Below are 20,993 nucleotides of genomic sequence, written 5' to 3'. Positions count from 1 at the left end.
GAACATGCTGCAATTTTTCCTCCGCTCACGATAACCGCAATTGGTTTCCACGAGTGTACAGGAAGAATCACTTTCCACAGCATGATATGGAAGGTATTTGCTGAGTAACCTGGAGATGGATGCCAACCGCGGATTCCGCAATGCAAATCTGGTCGTGTGCAGCTGGCCTAAGTATAAGGCCGCCTGCAGACGGCCGGGTCGGATCCGGCAGCGAGAATTCTCGCCGCAGGACCCGACCCGAGCGCCTGCAGAGAGCAGCGCGTACTCACCTGCGCCCCGCAGCTCCGGATCTTTCATGTGCCAGCTGCTGGGCAGCCGCTGCATGCGCAGACCGGAGCCAGCAGCCGATGAGTGACGTTTCTGTGAAATAGAGCATGCTGCGGTTTGTTTGCCGCGCGAGATCTCGCGCGGACAAACCGCAGCGGTCTGCCTAGGATTGCGTTTGCTAACACAATCCTATGGCAGCTTCCAGGGGCGGAAATTTCGCGAGAAATCCCGCCACGGAATTTTCGCCCGTCTGCAGGCGGCCTAACCTACTGCAAACAGGTTTGAAAACAGCGACTCAATACACAAGCAAACTGTAAACTGAAAACAATGCTGCAGTACCTCAAGTGATATCTAACCCCAAAAACATGTTGTTCATAAACAAGTAAGGCTGCTTTTTCCACATATGTGGCAGAGATTCAGTTTTCTTGCTCCGTTAGGGGAGCAGGAAAGGGGAATCCCCTGGCCGAACAGGTCAGATTTATGAGGGAACCAAACAACGCCGAACGGACCCCATTGACTGTAACATGGTACATTCGGTTTCCACTCAGCTGCCTGGCATTTTGCCGGAAGAAAAAGCGCTGCATGCAGTGCTATTTTTTCCAGTATTTTGTGACAGAACCTCCCAACAGGGAGGATGATCAATAAGTGGAACAAGTTGCCACAGGCGGTGAGTTCTCCCTCAATGGAAGTCTTCAAACAGAGGCTGGACAGACATGATTTAGTGATCCTGCATTAAACAGGGGGTTAGACCAGATGACCCTGGAGGTCCCTTCCAACTCTATCATTCTATGATGCTATGATTGTAACAGAGGTTCCAGTGTAGATGTGAACCTGAACCGTAACATAAGAATGAGTTTTCCTGTATTAAGAAAGGGCTACTTTGATCACAACTTGTAGATCGCAATATCATATTGTGTCACTGCATAAAATGCTTTGTCTATGAGTTTGTGACTGAAACAACTATTGTGAAAAATTGAGGCCTACTGGGTATTGTTCGTAAGTCACACACAACTTTGCCATCATAGGCCATAATATAAGTCATGTGCGACTGCGATTTGCTTGCGACCTGTCTGCAATTTGTGTTTTGCTTTTTACAGTCAGATCACAAATCTAAAAAAGTCACTCAAGTGACAGCAGAGTTGCAGACAAATAGCACACATTTTTGGGTTGCATAACCAGTTTTAAACTTGATGTCATGTGACCAAAGTCATCATATATTCTTAGCCTTATACTCAAAAGGGTTGTGATAGATAAGCAATACATAAAATTCAAATTTAAAAACCATATGGACTGCAGACAGCTCAACTCAGGGCTTTTACATACTTTTACATACTTGGAAGAGTACAGACTGCCATAAGCAGTGGCTTTAACTCTGAGGCCGCCTGCAGACGGGCGGGTCGGACCCGGCGGCGAGGATACTCACCCGCGCCCCGGAGCTCCAGCTCTTTCATGTGCCGGCTGCCGGGCAGCCGGCGCATGCGCATACCGGAGCCGGCGGCGGGTGAGTGACGTTTCTGTGCGGGGCTCGCAGAGCCCCGCACAGAAATAGGACATGCCACGGTTTGCATAGGATTGCGTTTGTTAACGCAATCCTATGCAGGCTTTGAGCGGCGGAAATCCCGCCGCCGGATTTCCGCCTGTGTGCAGGCGGCCTGATAGTGAATTTTCAGCCATGGGTAGAGTGATGTTAACAATAATACCATAAATCGCTATGTATACAATTTCCTAATATATTTTCCAACATTAATAGTACATAAAGTACTTGCAATTTACCTTAAAAACTGGACAATATGCAGTGCTATAAGCCTCTATTTCTAACCCATAAACTTGCTATTGTCACCATGAATTTCTCTTAAGTGTCTGAACACAACACTAATGCACAATCACATATAATGTACCATCAAAATACTACTTGACTAAGGACTTACTCAGCATTATGCTGCTCAGACAATGCACATGAAACATGCGTGCAAAAGAAAAAGCAGCATGTCCTATCTTGGACTGTATTGCGCGTGCATACACGGCAAGATATGCTATGGGGATTGAACTTACGTAATAAGTACGCATGCACTTGCTGTGTATTCCCATGTGAAAACAACGTGAGTAATATACACTCACACAGTTGTGTGAGTGAGGCCTCATTTTCTTGTACAGTGAGGAAACACCAATCAATAATGTTTGGAAGTGTGAGCAGTTTCTTGCCAGATGTTACACAACATGTTATAATGCTACTTTTCAGGGTCAAGGTGTAATAGAGAAAGTTATGAAAACTTTTGAAGATAAAAGGAGGAGAGCAGCCCATAACAACCAATCTGATTTCATCCCATAGGCCTTTTGGAAAATGTACAAGCCAATATATAAATGCATGACTGTTTGATGTTATTCACACATAGTATATAAAATATGCTAGGGTAGTAGCCTTAAAATCCAACCAAAATCCGCAACAGAATCTGCATGCAATAGGCTCGTTGCATATCTGCACCGAAGGCACTATTTGGTACTTCCACTGCAGATCCAACTCAAAGTGCAGAGCAAAATAGTGAAGTATACAGTGAGTTTTTGTTCAGTAAAATACTATTGGCCATTATAGTTAATTGGGGTCCAGCAGGCGCCATCCGTGCACTTTAGTTGTTTGCAGTTGTTATGAGATGAATAGCGCCAGTATGAGTCCAGCCTAAGGGCGCCCACCCACTGGCGTTTGCGATTTTCGTGCGTGAAAAACGCAGCGTTTTCGCGGCGTTTTTCGCTGCGCTTTTTGCCGCGTTTTCACGGCGTTTTCGCGGCTTTTCCATTAATTTCCATTGACTTTCATGGGTGCATTAGGAGAAAAATAAGGACACATATGCAACTGACAGTTCCTATGTTAAAAAACGCAACGCAACGCAAAAAAAAACGCCAGTGGACAGGAGTACATTCAATTCTAATTGCTCTTGAGAAAAAACGCAAAACGCAAAGAAAAAAAAATCGCCAGTGGGTGGGCGCCCTTAGGCCTTTGCCCACTTCCCATGTGTGTGAGTTGTGTCTGAGAGGCTTGGTCGCAACTCACATAAAACAGCACACAGACATCTGACTGTGTGCTGTCCAATTTATGGACAGACCGGCCATTGACATGCATTAACATGTTCTTTTGCTTGTTTGTGATATGGGCAAGAATTGGACATGCAATTAGTTTTTTCACGTGGAGCATCAGTTTACATGAAAAAATGTCAGTGTGCATGCCCTCATAGACCTATAATGGGTCCGTGTGCTGTCCGTGGATTAGCACTCCTCCTAGCATTACTTCAACTCAAGTGTAAAACTTTCTTGCAGATTTACAAGTGCAGTCAGGGCACCTAAGTGAATTTGGTTATGGCATTATTGCGGTCGAAGTAGGCTTATTTTACACGGAGCGATTTATTGTTCGCATGAGTGAATGATGACAGCATTCGTTTGTGCAGCCCGCTTATACAGGCAGATGAACTGTTTGCACGTTCGCCTGTAAATCCTTCAGTCCTTCACATTTATTGTACGAGTCAATGTGAGCGCCAAAATGATCACTGTTTCCACGCAACTATGTGTAAGCGAGCGAAGAATGATTTTTATGTCTGCATAAAATGAACGACGGATGAGAAGTGAACTAATTCTTGTTCGTCCTTCAATCGTTGCCCATGTTTACACTGAATGATTATCGTTCAAATTCATACAATCTAACGATTTTTGGAACGATAACTATTCCATGTGAAAGGGCCCTATGATCACAGTGCGGTATAATACCAATCACTATGATATGACATAAACAAGAAAACATTTTATTGGAGTTTTTAAATAAACAATCTCCAACTCTGAAACTCAGTAATTGGTTACTTTGATTACTTTACAACAAAAGCAACTAAAAGAATACAAAATGATATTGTGTCAGGTCTACAGCAAACTTAACTAGTAAATAGTGACAGCCTGCATAAACTTCTCCACAAGTGCTACAATAAAACTCTGGGGTACCACATAAAGTGAAAGAACTGAATAGCAATAGATCCGGTGATGCCCTTACCTTTCAGGTTCGTACCCAGCCTGCAGTCGAGTTGCACTGTACCGCTGAGCCGCTGTCTCATGCCCATGAAGATGCCCACTGTGCACAGGGGAGAAACCATTTATCAAAGAGCGCCTTTGTGAAGAGTGAGGAGGAGACATTGGGGGTTCTTTCACATCCCCCACAATGAGCCGGTAGTCATAGAGCCCCTGCTGAGCATTGCCATCATACCTGTAGCCGTCCATGCCCAGCAGGAGTAGGTACTGTAGCTGCTGCTGGGTGACAAGTGCACGAGGAAGAGTTGTGCCAGGTATTCAGCGTGCCATCCTGCGCAGGGCGACAGTAGCAGTTAGCTATCAGGCAGCTGTGCCCAGCGTTGGCTGAGCTAGGAGGCAGCTTATGCCCTCGGCTCCTGAGCTGAGCACTATCTTCTGTCAAAGAGGATCGGAGTATTTAACCTGCTGATAGCCGGGGAATTTGCACACTTGCAGAATCCCTGCCCCCTCTTCTCCCTGAGCTTCTGTCTCCAGGAGATGTCTCCACCCAGAGGACACATTGTTATTAGTGTGTCCCTGGCTCATGCCTTCTTCTGGGCACCTTTATCACAGAGCCCACAGCTGTGCCCCCTGTGGATAGCTGGCAGGACCGATAAGAGCAGTGTAGCAGTCAGTACACAGGAGAGAACTGGCACTTCACAAAGTTTCAGAATGTCAGCATTGTTTCTGGCTACTTTAACCCTAAAGTCTCTGTACTATAAGCTACCAACGATCTGAAAAGTTGTCCATTGAAACTAGCACTGGTAGTCAAAAAACAATGAACCTAGTTGACTGCAAACATTGTTATCAGGAGGTTACAAGCACATAAATATCACACAGATATGACCTGGCAAATGATATAGAAAATAAAGTGCAGACAAAAAATAGATTTTTATTTGGCCAGGCTCACACAACTGTGTCTGCCAGCGTTCCACACCCAAATTTCTCGCGCACAGGTGCGCAGCAAGTATGCAATGATATGCATACTTGCTGCTTGCCGCCAATCCCCATGCACTATCTTGCCATGTATGTGTGCCTATTACATGCCAAGATAGAGCATGCTGTAATATTTGCACAATAAAAATGTAGGTATGAGTGGCCCAATAAAAATAAATCGGCTATTGACAATGACAATACGCCCATGTGAGAGCAGCCTGAGAAAGATACTGTCATGTTCGCCCTGAGTGTAAGACGCACCATGCCCAGAACGAATGTAAGGTTGTGTTCACACAGATAGAAGACTGCGGAACAGAGTAAAATATCATATAATCTAAACAAAAGGAAGAAGGGGCAATCTCACCCTGACTAATGGGACAAGAACCGCCCTTCCAAAAAGTGAGGTTATCGCCTTGATAAAGGTGGCCCCACATCTTGTGGCTCGGCCACTAACTCTAGAAAATAAAGGAAGGAAAACACTAATGAACAAAAGCACCAATTACCCTTACAGTAGAACTCTCACCACTAACATGTCCTCTCTCCATAATGACTGAGAAAATAATAAGCAACAACCAGACCCAGAAGCAGACTTAAATAATGTCTGAGGCAATGCAATTGGGCAGGAGAGTTGTGCAAACACCAGGGTAAAATCCACATATGACACAAGAGAACAAAATCAGTGACAGGGAAACACTGAGGAAATATAGACAAATGACCAAAGTAACACCTAAAGAAATAACAACCACAAAAAACATAAACATCAACCGGTTGGACAGACTGGAACAGTGCAGCCAGTCCATCGGTATCACAACCCTGTCAGGGCCAACAGACCGTGACAGATACTTAAAACTATTTTGCAAGATATTAAAGCGCTGGTGAATGTCACAAAAGAGAAGATATTGTAGAACACAGAGACTGGACACACTTGACGAAATGTAAAATTTTTGAGGATTTATTTAAAAACTCTAGACATACACAAATTAATTAAAGGGGTTGTCCCGCGCCGAAACGTTTTTGTTTTTTTTCAATAGCCCCCCCGTTCGGCGCGAGACAAACCCGATGCAGGGCTTTAAAAAAACGGATAGTACTTACCCGAATCCCCGCGCTCCGGTGACTTCTTACTTACCTTGCGAAGATGGCCGCCGGGATCTTCACCCACGGTGGACCGCAGGTCTTCTCCCATGGTGCACCGTGGGCTCTGTGCGTTCCATTGCCGATTCCAGCCTCCTGATTGGCTGGAATCGGCACACGTGATGGGGCGGAGCTACGAGGAGCAGCTCTCCAGCACGAGCGGCCCCATTCAGAAGGGAGAAGACCGGACTGCGCAAGTACGTCTAATCGGGAGATTAGATGCTGAAATTAGACGGCACCATGGAGACGGTGACGCCAGCAACGGAGCAGGTAAGTGAATAACTTCTGTATGGCTCATAATTAATGCACGATGTATATTACAAAGTGCATTAATATGGCCATACAGAAGTGTATACCCCCACTTGCTTTCGCGGGACAACCCCTTTAAGTAGGCAACGTCTCAGGCAGAGGGCCCTTATCAAGTTATGTGCTTGTGACTGCTCAGCCACTTCTGTGTTGGGCATCGGCGGTGAAGCCCTGGATGGGGAGCCCCTAGGATAGGCGAGTATTCAATTTTTCTTAATTTTAAGCCCTTTTACCTCTATTTTTAATTCCCAGAAAACCTATTTAGGCCACCTGATCATGAGCATATTTGCATTGCGGAATCCGGGGCGAGTATCTGCCTCCGGGTTCCGCAGCAAATACTGTCCATAGCATGCTATGGAAAAGTGATTTTTCCTGCACATGAGTGAAAATCAACACGAATAATCAGACCATCCGCAGTACAGATAACGGAGAAAGAAGAGAGGTACGCGGTGTCACCGGCCGGGCACAGGAATCCGACCGGTTCATCTGCAGCCGGCCTAAGTCTGAGTTTGTCTAGTGTTCTCCAATAAATTGGAGAAACAAAACAGAAACTACAGTCGAGGATGAATTTGCATAGACATACAATAATGCACCTTTAAGGAACCATTTCTCTCACAGATTAATGAAGATTAAGGTTTTAATACTCAGGATTTTTTTTAAAATGGTTGTACCCAGAGTTGTGCAGATTTTGGTGAGGAATTCATAGCGTCTTGCAGTGTGGAATGTGGAAAATTCCACCCGTGTGAAAGATCCCTTAGACTGTAGGATTCTAAGTACTAAATTATTGTGCATTTAAGGGCACCTGGGGAAGATTTATTGAAGTACATTCTTAGGGGTTATTTACACAAGCATATATGGGCTGGCATTTTCACGGCCGACCGATATATGCTACCATGTGATGCATGAGCACGGCGTATATGCCGTCGGGCAGGGAGAGATGTCTCCCCCTTCCCTTCCCCTCGCTTGCTCACCTCCCCTCTTCTCCGTCTATTTGCAATGAGAGGGGAGGGGGTGGAGCTAAGCTCCTGCCCCTTCCCCTTGTCTGCAGCCAGCAAAGGGAGGGGCGGAGCTATGCTCTAGCCTGTAGTGTTGGAGACCTTTTTTGTCTGAATGGAAGGCACATTTCAGGTTTTATGTAATCGAGTATGCTGACTTAAAAAATCAAGACGAAAAAATTCTCTGAAAACCGGAACATCTCCCTAAATCACCGGAAAAAACGGAAAAATTCATTGCCATTTTTCGATACAAAAAAAGACTTTAACTATCCTTCACCTAAATAGTATACGAGTAAATTGAGTAGGCTAATGAGTATATGACTGTTGTAAAGATTGTAATGTTTTTTTTCTACTGTACGTACAGAAATATAAATAACTAATAGTATGGTTATGATGTTTCATGTATTTTGGTTTTAATTAATAATAAATAACAAATAAATATGTTTTCTTTTATTTTGGGCATAAAATAAATAATAAGCAACATAAATAAATATATAAAATATGAAAATTATTGATACAAATATGATTTTTCGGCTTTTCAAGTGTAAATAGGGAGGTGTTCCGGTTTTCGGAGAATTTTTTTGTCTTGATTTTTGAAATCAGCATACTCAATTACATAAAATCTGAAATGTGCTTTCAATTCAGACAAAAAAGGTCTCCGACACTGCAGGCTACTATGCTCCACCCCACCGTGGCCCATTCTTATTGCAAACAGCAGCAAGGGGGGAGCGGGGAGGAGAAGAGAAGTGGGAGGGAGTTTAGCAGTCACGCTGCTAAACTCACTCCCACCTCCCTTCTCCGGCCGCTGTCATTGGCTCCTATAGGAGTCTATGACAACGGCCGTAGTCCGGCCAGGAAGATAGTTCCAGGAATTGTTCCTGTTCGATGTAAAAGATCCGTGAAAACGCTGGTCGATATACACTCGTGTGAATAAGGCCTTTATGGGGTTTTTCCACCATAAAAGCATTTCTAACACCTGGGCATGGCTTAAAATTAAAAAGAGACAATACTTACCTCTCTTCAGCCCCCAGGAAACAGCTGAGCAGCATCGGCTACAGGTATATAGTCTGGCGGCAGCCAATCAGAGGCCACAGCATCACCATCCAAAATCCTGGCTTCAGCTCTCATATCCTGGGCACTATGATGTCAGGAGTTTGGGATAGAGATGCTGTAGCCTTTGATTAGCTGCAAAGGTTACCTGACTTCTGCCAGACATATATACCGGGAACCAGAGTTGGCTAAAGAGAGGTGAGTGTTTTCTCTTTTATATTTTATGCCATATCCAGCTATTATAAATTATCATTATTTTTCTTAATAGTGCGACAATCTCTTTAAATTCAGAGTTTGAAACCTGGGGTGCAGCTTGAATCTAAGGTACCGTAGCAGCAACGTAACCCCTGATTCCTTAGATTACTTTATTTCTGTTTTTTATTTTGTTTCTATTTTGCTCAAAAATAAATAGGGACATTGATTGAATACGTCCGAATGCAGACTGTTAATAGTGGCAAGTGTACCCACAAGCAAACACCCTTCCTGTGGTGGTTACAAAGTGCTATGTACCCAGAAATAGTACCAATAGAAACCTAAGCTTGCCCAGCATAAACAAGCTCCCACACAGCACTGAATGAAAAAATAACAAAAATTATTATGGTGACAAAAGCAATTTCTTTAAAATAAGTTTTTTAAAAGTAGAACAGCGTAAATTTGGTATTGCCGTAATCATAATGATACATACAGTAGATACATAGAATGAAATTACCATGTCATATTACTGGCCCATGAACACAGTACAAAAAATAACTCCCCAAAAGTGTTGCAATTGCATTTCCACTTCACCTACCTTAGAAATTTTTAAAACTTTCCTAATACATTATATTGTACCATTAAAATGTACAACTCGTTCCACAAAAAATAAGCCATCATATGGTTATGTGGATGGAAGAATAAAAGCATAATGGCTTTTGTAAGGCAGGGATAAAAAAAAATGAGAAAACCGAAAACTTTCTGGCCTTGAAGGTGTTAAAAAGAGGTTTTCCAAGATTTTGAAAAATTTGTTCAAGACTAGGTAAAGGTATAAAATAATCATTATTCACTCTTTAACTGTTTCTCTGCTCCAACACAACTGATGCAGTTGTAGGGATTCCACGCATACAGAACACTTACAAGATGGAGTACACATTGCAGTAAAGCAGAACAAACTTTATTTGGCAACTGAATTAGTGGCACTTTAACAGTTTCCAATACTCTGACAGTGCTGACAATGCTGACTTTGCTCTTTGTCAAGACAATTACAGTTTGCTGGCCCTGGTAGAATCCAGTATGCTTTCTCTCCGACTACATAGCCATCTTGTATGATCACAGTCTCTCTATAGATATTATGCAATCTATGAAACGCTTTTTATAATTACACAGTTTCTCTATGTATTCTCCAGCGTTTTAGCTACTCACAGTCTCTCTGCAATAAAGGAGCCCGGGGGTAACTCTGTGGACTCTTCACGTGCCTTTACATATTTAAAGATACCCTGCCATCTATTTTTTACTTTTAGACCTATAAGCTAGGCTTATAGGCTGAAAGTAGGTGACCTGCTGAGTCTGGGGATGTAAGTGTTATACTTACCCACCATGTCATGAGCACTGAAAGCTGTCGTTTAGTACATTAATTGGCAATGTTAAGAAGTCTGCCCATTATAAAATGAGAACGGGCAGACTATTTAGCGCGGCGCTCAATGCATTGAGCAGCAACTTCCAGCGCAGAAACCTGGGGGAAAGTGGTGAAGGTAAGTATAACAATTACATCCCTGGACTCAGTGGTCACCTACCTTCAGCCCTTTTGTGCCCCACCGTAACAGTGAGCAAACAAAAAAGACCTTTGTGACCACGCTGGAGATAAATTAAAAAAGTGTGCCAAAAGCATTGTTGAACTCTTAAATCTCCATTCACCAAAAATGTAACTTTTTTGATGCACTAAAAAGTAATTGTTCACTAGTTACAGGTCCATCTTTCTGATAAACATAGATATTAAACTATACTCCAAGAGTTTAGCGAACAGACTTAATCCTATTCTACCATCAATAATACACAGAGACCAGGTGGGGTTTGTGGGGGACGGGAGGCCAGGGATAACACCAACAAAACCCTACTCCTGATAAAGGAAGGTAAAAAACTAAAATCCCCTTTCTGTTTAATATTAGTAGATGCCAAAAAAGCCTTTGATCGCGTGCACTGGAGTTTCTTCCAGGCATCACTCACATAGATGAGCATAGTGCAGAAATTCATAGACAAAGTTCTCTCTCTCTATGACAGACTTTTGGCAGAGGTCAGAACGAATGGCATACTCTCAACTCCATTCTCTGTTAATAACGGCACCAGACAGGTCTGCCCTCTATCTTCATTACTCTTTGCACTATTCATGGAACAGCTCACTATAGTACAAAACTCCCTGCACGGGAGCTAGTATTGTTAGCTCTCAGCGGGGCGGTTGCAGGAGATTTCTCTCCTTGTGCTCCCCGCTCCTCTCTATTGACTTAACATAGCGGCCGTTCAGTATTGAACAGCTGCTATTTACACTGAATGATGAGCGATCAGCTCATCGTCCATCGTTTATGCTGCATAAACGATGGATGATGAGCTGATTGCTCAGTGCAAACAGCAGTCATTCAGTACTGAATGGCTGCTATGTTAAGTCAATAGAGAGGAGCGGGGAGCGCGAGGAGAGAAATCTCCAGCCGCCCCGCTGTGAGCCAGCGATACTAGCTCTCGCGCAGCAGCACAGGAGCTAGTATGTGCGGGGACGAGTGCAGGGAATTGTTTACCTAACATTCGTCCCGTCTAAAAGGGCCTTTTACTGTTAGGTTTCAAAGCTACGACCTTCTGCACTCAGAGCAGTAGCCCTATTGAGCTATTTCAGAACACTGGATAGCTCCCCTGAGTCCTAGTCCTCTGTTCCTTGTCCTCGTCTCCTGTTCCATGTTCTTGGTTCTGTGTTTTCCCTGTCTAGTCCACCCCGTGTCTTGTACCTTCCCCAATTAGTCTCCTGTATAAACTTGGCCTTGTTCCCTCCTTCCTTGCATGTTTATTGTGCTTCATGCCTTTAACCAAGCTTCCTCTCTGCAAACCTGCCTTTCTACCATTTGATCGTCCTCTCGTATTACCAGACCTTGACTACCTCCTGAATACTCTTTTACCTAAACCCACTGTACTGCACCGCCATCTTGTGTACCAGACCTGGCTACTCCTTAACCACGCTACCCCCCAGTAATGACTACAACACAAGCTTCCAGTCCCGTGCAAGACCCGTGACAGATACCCAGCCCCGTATTTCCCTCAAAGCAATCTTAGCGGAAGTCCAAAAATAGATCTCTCTCCATCATCCCAGAAACTGCTGATTTAATAGGTTCTAGGGGATTTTTCCCATCCTATAACAATATAATGTGAAAATCAACGGATCACAAAGTCAAAAGGAGAAATGTATAAAATATGTTTTGAAATTACATAAGAAAATGTTATGGCTACCATTTTCACACATTTATATGGGTGGCAGTAAGTTAAAATATATAATAGACAGGAGAGATTAAACCTTCACTTTCCCAATAATTGTATATAGGTAGCGATCCAGTTGAGTAGAAGAACTTGAATTCAGGCCTGGCTAGCTATAATGGATCTAGGGACATTGCAACGCTGCGTAGCAGCAATTACAAATAAAAAGATTCACCCTCCCCAACATGTCTCACCGGTGACCCAGCTTCACCAGGAAATAAGGGCAAATCTCTTCTACTGCAAGCAGCAAGGCCAAAGTTCTAATTCTTCTCCTCAACTAGATTGCTCCCTACTGTATATATAATTATTGGTGGAGGAGGTGTAATTTAGGCAAGGAATTGCATTGCCAATATGGATTTAGATGTACCAAACTTGATAGTCTGAATTTACTATTAGTTTTATTTAACCTCCTTTATACCTTAGTGCATGTTATGCTCATTCTACATGCACATTGGTAACTAATGTTGAAGCCCTCAATTTGCACTTATTTGTTATAGGACAGTATGTTTGATTGACATTGCCCTTACTCTCACTAAGCCCGGGATCACACGGGCATATGACCACTGCGTATTACGCTCATAGCTTTTGCGAGTGTAATACCTCATAGACTGTCATTGTGCCGTTCACACGATACACACACAATACACACCCCAAAAAAATCATGGCATGTCCTATCTTAATGTTTATACCAGGTGCATATACGCCAAGATAGTGTATGAGCATTGGCGTCACGAAGCAAGTACGCATATCATTGCCTATTTGCTGCATGCTCACGCACAAGAGACACACGTGTGGCGCACAGCTACTGACAGCCATGGGCGCCCAGCCTAAAATTTTTATTAGATCATGTTTAGTGTGTATGTGATATGCTACCAATGGGTCCAACTTTGTATTTTAGTTCCATACTACATGCATATTCTTTACGGAATGAAGACATCCCATTGAGTTGCATTGGGGTAGTCAAGCATGTATTTTTTTAATTTGTGTGAAAACAATCACAGCATCTGCTATTTTGGTCTGGATTCTGGACCAAAATAGCCCATTGAAATCAATGGCATGGCACTAATGCAGTGAATACACATGATACTTACATATTCACTGTATGGTGGAAATATTTAGTTCTGATATTTGATAACTGGAAATGTACATGAATCATTTTTTTTTTTGTAAAACCCCAGCAACACCCCTGGAAGCACTAGGGTTCAGCTCTGCAGCACTCTTCACGCTGCCTCCCCAATATCCCGAATGCAACTGTGTTCTTAAGCATATATTCACATGGATGTTTGTGAATTCGGATTGTAGAAACAATCAGATTTTGCAAACGATTTTCTGTGACTTTCATCTGCACTTGCGAGTTTTCCACGTGATCTCTTTCTTTGGTCCATGCGTTTTCCATGCACATCTAAAAAATTTGTGATTTGTTTCTCTTTTTTATGGTTTTCATGGCTACTTGTGCTAAAATCAGATCACACTTTTATCATGCGAGTATAATCCGATTTTTTAAACACAGCCATAGACTTGCATGGTTGATTTTCGTCTGAAAATCGCACCAAAATAGGACATGCAGTGACTTTCTTTTAACTCGAACTACCGGTATTTGTCTGATTGGAAAAAAAGCAATGTGAATATACCTATTCTAATGAATGGGTTCTAAATCCATCTAATTTGTGACCGATTTTTTTAGTCCATGAATCAAATGGAAAAATCGTTCATGTGAATATACCCTAAGAGTTCAAGCAGACAGGCCCATGCACTAATACGCTCACCACTACAGGGCATATTAGCGCACGAACCAGTGTTTTTAACATATTTTGATTATTCAACCTCAATGCTATTACGCGCGAGTTTGAAAAAAAAGCAGGAAGGTAGGTCCTGCACTTTCTTACTGACACATAGAAAAACTGTGCGAGAAAGATAGGACGATTCTTATCTTTTCTCACAAGTAGTATTATCATCTGAGGATCCTGCTAGGAAAAACGAAATCATTGAAATCAGTAGTTTCATTTTTTCCCCTTTTGGGGGTGTGATTTTCACAGCTGCAGAACAGGACAGAAGTACGGTGGTCTGAAGAAGCCCTAATGCAGTATTTGGTGCCCCATTTCTTATTTTGCTCAAAGCCACGCTTTTCTAAAACTGGACCTGTTCAGTAATTCTATTGGAAATGATTGTTTTGCCACCATAAATGCAATATGTAGTGAATATTTAGGCAAGGAACTGCATTGCCAATACTTTTCACTGCTCTCTTCTGGCTCGCAGTTCCTGCTTCTGCTTGTCATAGACATAGATATTGTCTGCACTGCATGATTTTCTATTAAATCAATACATATATTTTGTGGTTTTGCTATTATCTGAACATTTTATTCTTCCAGCTACAATATAACACTTGTATATCCGGCATAGGATTTATGGTGCAATAATCACTTGCATGGTACGGGTGACATGATAATGGTCACTAAAAAGAAAGTGCAAACATGTGACTAATGCACACATCAGCTTGCAGCCATAAGGTGGATATAAGAAATCTACACACCCCTGTTAAAATGCCATGTTCTTGTCATGTTAAAAAATCCGACTAAGGTAAATCATTTCAGATTCATGCCCACCTTTAATGTCCACCCATTATCTGTACAATTCCACTGAAAAACAAACTGAAATCTTCTAGGGTGGAAAAATAAAAATAACAAAAACTATAATAATGTGGTTGCTTAAGTGTGAACACCCTCTTATATTTGGAGATGTGGGGGAAAAATTGGTGGGGCCGCATCACCAGTAGTATGGTAGTTCCATACAATGAGCGGATAACTCATATATAAACATTAGATATATATTAGATAATAAAAACAATGTGTATATAGAGCACATGACTATTCCCCAATGTCTGCTGTTGAGGGAAACAAGGTTCATCATGTGAGAAAAGGTGTTCTGACTGATTGGACTATGTAGACAAATGCCCCTTGGTTGAGATGATGCTATAATTGCCCAGTAGTAAAATGGAAACAGCAGGTGACAAGGACTTGAGTGATCAGCTGATAGGCCCACTTTGAAGGTGTCACTTACATTTCAAGGAGAGTTCCATCTTTAGGGCTCCTACCCACTTGCGTTGTTTTAATGATGCATTATCGCTGCGTTTTTTTAACTGTCAATGGGACTTTCTAATGTTAAAAACACATCACACAAAAATCGCAAAGCACAAATTTTTAACATTAGAAAGTCCCATTGACAATCGTGTTAAAAAAACTCAGCGATATCGCAGGGTTAAAAGAACCCAAGTGTGTAGGAGCCCTTCGAGTTGCTGTAAAGACTGTTAGGAAACTTCATAAATAGCAATTCTTTCAGTTATGTAGCTCTAGCAGTTGTAGTGGTTACATTTGAGACAAGGCCTTAAAGGGGTTCTGTCACTAAAAAAGAAAAATGCTCTACTTATCTATTCCTCCCCCATCAGTCTACTTACCAGATCTTCACCTCCCTTATCTTCTCTTGTCTCCTGCAGTCCGGGGGCTCACTTCACCTCCACTTGCCTGATTCTGCTCCTTCCTGTGAGGTTACCTACATTAGGTTCGCAGTCTGCCAATGTACATTACGTCACAGGCCAGCAGGGGGACTGCCTATCTTCTTCAGAGATTGCTCATGCTAGCTGTCTCTGAAATAGATTACAATTCCTTCCTAGGCAGTGAAGCTACAGCACATGGACCTGACCTTCACTGACCCAGCAGGAAGGAGTTTGTGATGAGCAGCCTTCATAACAAGCTGGTCCCAGCCTGCAGTGAGCTGACCTGGGGCACTGGAGAAGCTCAACCAGGAGAAGATGTGATAAGGAGACTGACAGGGAAAGAATAGGTAAGTTTAGATAGTTTTTTTTTTATGACAAAACCCCTTTAAGGCAGGGGTCCCAAAACACCCCTCAGCACATGCTGACTCTCCCATTAATGCTTGTCTGTGTCTGATCATGGACAGATCTGTGCCGCTGTGCATGTACTCTTCCCGGCACTCATTGCTATTATTGATGCAGGGAGAAAACGGATTTACATCCAGGGACCTCAGGTATGCAGCCCTAATCTCTCCACTGTGTTTCTATAGGGATACTGAAATTAGCTCCTTCATTGAGGATAGGTCATCAATATCAGATCAATAGGGCTCAAAAACATCCTGCACCCTGCAGATCAGCTGTTTCCTGGAGCCACTGTGCAGCTCCAATAGAGTGGACACATGGCATACGCTGAGGAGCAGAGAGGGCAAGATGCTGGCTTGTCACGGCAGCACTTACCACGCTCCCTCCGCACGCACACCGCTAAGACCAGGGCAGCGCTGGGCCTCTACCGGACACCCCTGGCATGGGGATGCCTAATAAACATTAGAACAGGTTAAAGGGTTGTCATGGGTGATGCTACTATTCTGGCATCCACCGGCATGAACATTGAATAGACAAATATATAGATCAGCGCCACGTTCAGATAAAAATGGCAAAGTGGTGAATGAAAAATATATGCACTCACCTGGTGCTTGGTGGACTTCTCTGCATGGAGAATCCACCGGCACCTATATCCGCGATCTCCTTAATCATCCACCTCTGGTTCCAAATCCAGCTACCTGGAGAGTCATCCTGGGGAATGCAGCCCACTATGGGCTGGAATGAGCACAATGTGTAAAGGTAAAAAGATCCCCGCGCTCCGGAATCCAGAAGGATCAGCAATAAATCTGTATGTTCATAGGGTTGGTTTTATTCATGCAATGCATTTCAGCAATCTCCACTTGCCTTTTTCAAGCATATAATACATAGAATACATAAAACATCTATATATACATAAATTAAAATCCACTCACATTTCCCTAACTCGTGGTGGACGCCGGTGCAGAGGCAGTCCCAGCGTCATCCGGGGGGCAGGTGCTTCCCACTGAGGTGACCAAATACATCACTCTCTTCTCACGCTGGAACAGAATGTGCGTTCCATCACCCTTTTCATTTACAAAAACAGCTCTTACTACAGCGGAACCTACGCTGTCATTGTAAACACAGACATCGTATTATCACTGCGCCGGCCTGCAAATAGTTTCTTAAAAAGAGAATTACTACAATTTAAAACTGATATATCACACATATAAGTAATATAAATTCAAATGTAGAAGGCTACATATAAAATGAAGCGCTGGGTTCAGAGTTGTTAGTAAAAGAAATTATATGAATAGATTGACATTGATATTTTTATATGAACTAACAGTGAAAGAGTTTTTTTTCTTTTAAAACTATGAGTATTTGACCTTTTAGTGTGGATTGTTGATAAAAATGAACATTTTAATATGTTTTAATAATTTAATTGATGATGCTTTCAATGGGGCCGGCGGCAGCAGCGGCCCTATTGAAAGCATAGGGAGTACATTGCGCTCCCCTGACACAACTATGACAGCTATAGCAGGGGACTGTGGGGATGAAGGAATCCCCTGTCACAGCTGTGGCAGAGGTCCATGATGCTATCCCATTGCTTTCAATGGGGGCGGTGTTTTTTAACACGAATGTCAATGGGTCTTTCTAATGTTAAAAGCGCATCACAAGTTTGTGCTTTGGGATTTTTGTGCAATGCGTTTTTAACATTAAAAAGTCCCACTGACATTTGCATTAAAAAAATGCAGTGATAACTTACCGTTAAAAAAGGCAAGTGGGTAGGAGCCCTTAGGCCTCATGTCCACTAGCTAAATGGAATTGCGGATTCCGCAGCGGATTTTGCCCATAGGGAATCATTTAAAAATGCCATCCGCGGGTGCGAAAATCAATTTAATGGACCATGGATGGCATTTTAAAAGAATTGCGTTTTTCACACGCGGGAGAATAAACGCGGCATGCTCCAGATTCTGCGCGGATTGTATTTTTCAAGTGGACATGAGGCCTAAGGCGGATTCCGTGCGGATTTCCTTTAAATGGTATTTTGTTGCATGCAGATATTCGCACACATTGCTATCAATGTGATAGGAATGTTGCTGATCTGTGCGGAATCCGCAGCAAAATGGAGCATGCCGCGTTTTTTCTCCCGCGCGTGAAAAACGCAATTCTTTTAAAATGCCATCCGCGGGTGCAAAAATCAATTTAATGGACCCGCGAATGGCCAATGATTCCCTATGGGCAAAATCCACTGCGGAATCCACAATTCCATTTACCCAGTGGACATGAGGCCTAAGAGACCTTTCACACGTGCAGAATTTTCTGCATTCCACACTGTGCGCCGTAATAAATTCTGCATCAAAATCTGCACGACTCTTTGCAGATTTTCATGCAGAAAGAAAATGGCTTGAGTCAGCCTGCAATTCAGCATCTTTAGCTATAGTTTGCACTGCAGATTTTGGTGTGGAATTCAGCAGCGGCAAATTCCACTGCATTCCAACTGAATTATTCTGTCCGTGTGAAAGGTCCCTTAAGTGCCACAACCACTTTAGTGCCTCTTGTTAATGTTAACTCAGGGATAACTCTTCTTTCCAGGATTCTTCCATGTTAAAATGACTTTTTATTAAACGGGTTCAAAAACAGATTTTGCTGGCCTTTTTATTCTTATTTATGTCCATCCATGTAATACATGAATAATTCAAATTTGTCCGAGTGGACGTTGCTCTTATAGATCTTCCCCTGGGAATATCAGCTGTTGAGCAACTCCCCCTCCTGGCTCATAGAGGGGATCCCATTGTGACGTAACATCCCCTTGTAGAGAATTTGGACAGGGCTTGTTTAAGCAAAAAAGTTATATAAGTGCATGCACATTTTGTAGAATTAGTTCTCACCTTCTTACTATGACAGCTGTGGCAGAAAAATTATTACTGGATTATGAGCTTTACTTTCATCAGCAAATTATTTGGCCCCATACACTAGCCCTCCCATCTGTTTGGAAATATTCATTGGATTTACAATCAGATTCTGCTTTCATTTTTTAAGTTCATATTAATGCATAGCATCATCTACACGGCACTAATACTGAAAGACATCAACTCATGTATAGTTTATTATTCTTGGCAGTGTGATAAAGTATATCACTGGAACTTGTCAATAGTAGTTTGGTTTAACTAGTATTTAAGACACGTAAACTATAGATTTGACGAAGGACGGTTTTACCCACTACGATTGACTCCAACTGCATTTAGTGCTAATCGCTGTGTGTAATGTTCCATAGTGATCTTGTTTAATTGATGACAATTAACAGAAAATAATGACATGCTGAAAAGTCTGGAGTGGATACTATCAAGAAGAATTTAATGAAGCCCTCCTATTATTGATTTTAACTAGAGATGAGCGAGCATACTCGCTAAGGACAATTACTCAATCGAGCATTGTCCTTAGCGAGTACCTGCCCGCTCGGAAGAAAAGGTTCGGCTGCCGGCGCGGGTGAGAGGTGAGTTGCGTCAGTAAGCAGGGGGGAGAGGGAGAGAAAGCTCTCCCCTCCGTTCCTCCCCGCTCTCCCCCGCCGCTCCCCGCCTGCTGCCAGCAGCCGAACCTTTTCTTCCAAGCGGGCAGGTACTCGCTAAGGGCAATGCTCGATCGAATCATTGCCCTTAGCGAGTATGCTTGCTCATCTCTAATTTTAACCTAATGCTACTATACTTAAAAGGTTTTCTGCTGCAGTTGCATGCACAGTGGGTGTGAGGGAACGCAACTGTGCAGGAAAAAACTTTGAAGGGTTAACTGAGCTAAAGCAGTGATGTGGACCCTTCAATTGAAGGACTGTGGGGCTGCGAACAGTTATATCCTTACTAATTTGAAAGTGATCTACCCAAAAAAGCCGCACACGGTGATATCAACGTTATAAAGCAGACAGCGTTTTGGGCACAGGTGCCTTTTCTCAAGGTGCAAGCAAATACAAGAGAAAAAGGATACGGTAAAACAAAAAGTGTGAAACTAATGGTAACAGACAAAACTGAGCAATTGGCTGGCCTCACTTGGCGTCCCTTAGCATTCTCATGACAGATATTTAAGCTTTCGACCTTTGTGTTTCTCCCCTGCTCTAGCGACTTCCATCCCGCTCACTTACTGCTTTGAATAAGCTCCAGTGGCCTTTGCATTTTTAAATTTTCCCTCTAAGTGTTTTTTTTTCCTTGGCTATTCTTTTGGTTTGTTTTCCATCTGAGCTGACTTTATCTTTCCTTTGTGTTTTTGTACTGTTGCTCCTGGCTCCCTATTGACGTTCCTATGATAATTTCCTACTCAATCTTTTCTGTCATTCCTCCCCTTTTCCCTTGTATGGCCTGTACCCCTTTCTTTGCGTTTGATTTCCCTCTGTTAGTTTGGGAAATATTGCATGCAGAGGCTTAACTTGAAGCTTCTGGGCCCAAGTGCAAAGTCTGGAACTGGGCCCCCAACTACAAAGCTTCATTGATAGTATTGGTTTGCAATATGGGGAAGAGAGACTTAATGGACTCTCAAGGGCTCCTGGACCTGGTGCGACTGCATCCTCTGCACCCCCTTTAGTTACCCCCACGATTGCATGTTTGCATAAGTTGTATCTATCTTTGTTCTCATGCTCTTTCCTCCCCGTTTTACAGTACTCACTCTATTGACATTATCCATCTTTTGCACTGTGACCCAACTTAATTCGCAAGATGTAACATAGGCTTTATTTATTGGTTAGCTTTATTATGTTTTATTATGTTTTATATACTTTCATTTTATGACTTCTGCATTTATTTTGTCAGTTACCATTAGTTCCATATTTTTTGTCTTATTGCATACTTTTTTCTGTTGCATTTACTTGTAGCTTGAGAAAGGCTACTTGCGCCTGAAATGTTGCTTGCGGGGTTTATTACTCCAAC

At 42.7% G+C, this 20,993-nt stretch overlaps 1 protein-coding gene across 3 annotated transcripts in view; it reads right to left on the bottom strand.

The window, feature by feature from the left end:
* IMPDH1 (inosine monophosphate dehydrogenase 1) overlaps positions 1–4,782 on the bottom strand; it is a 158,486-nt gene extending 153,704 nt beyond the window's left edge. Inside the window, exons 1-2 of one of the 3 annotated variants that reach the window (XM_066592196.1) lie at positions 4,505–4,780; positions 4,295–4,372 (exon numbers count right to left, since the gene is read on the bottom strand). In XM_066592196.1, coding sequence (XP_066448293.1) covers positions 4,295–4,372; positions 4,505–4,518 — 92 coding nt within the window. In that variant the 5' untranslated portion in view covers positions 4,519–4,780. Of the gene's footprint in view, positions 1–4,294 lie in introns of all 3 variants that reach the window. The other 2 variants (XM_066592195.1, XM_066592194.1) reach the window with 2 other exon arrangements.
* Positions 4,783–20,993: the final 16,211 nt, after the last annotated feature.

The sequence above is a fragment of the Eleutherodactylus coqui genome, chromosome 2 (assembly GCF_035609145.1).
Source record: "Eleutherodactylus coqui strain aEleCoq1 chromosome 2, aEleCoq1.hap1, whole genome shotgun sequence".
Lineage (NCBI taxonomy): Eukaryota > Metazoa > Chordata > Amphibia > Anura > Eleutherodactylidae > Eleutherodactylus > Eleutherodactylus coqui.
Note: the sequence above shows the minus strand (reverse complement) of the source record. Positions and strands in the feature narration are given on the sequence as shown.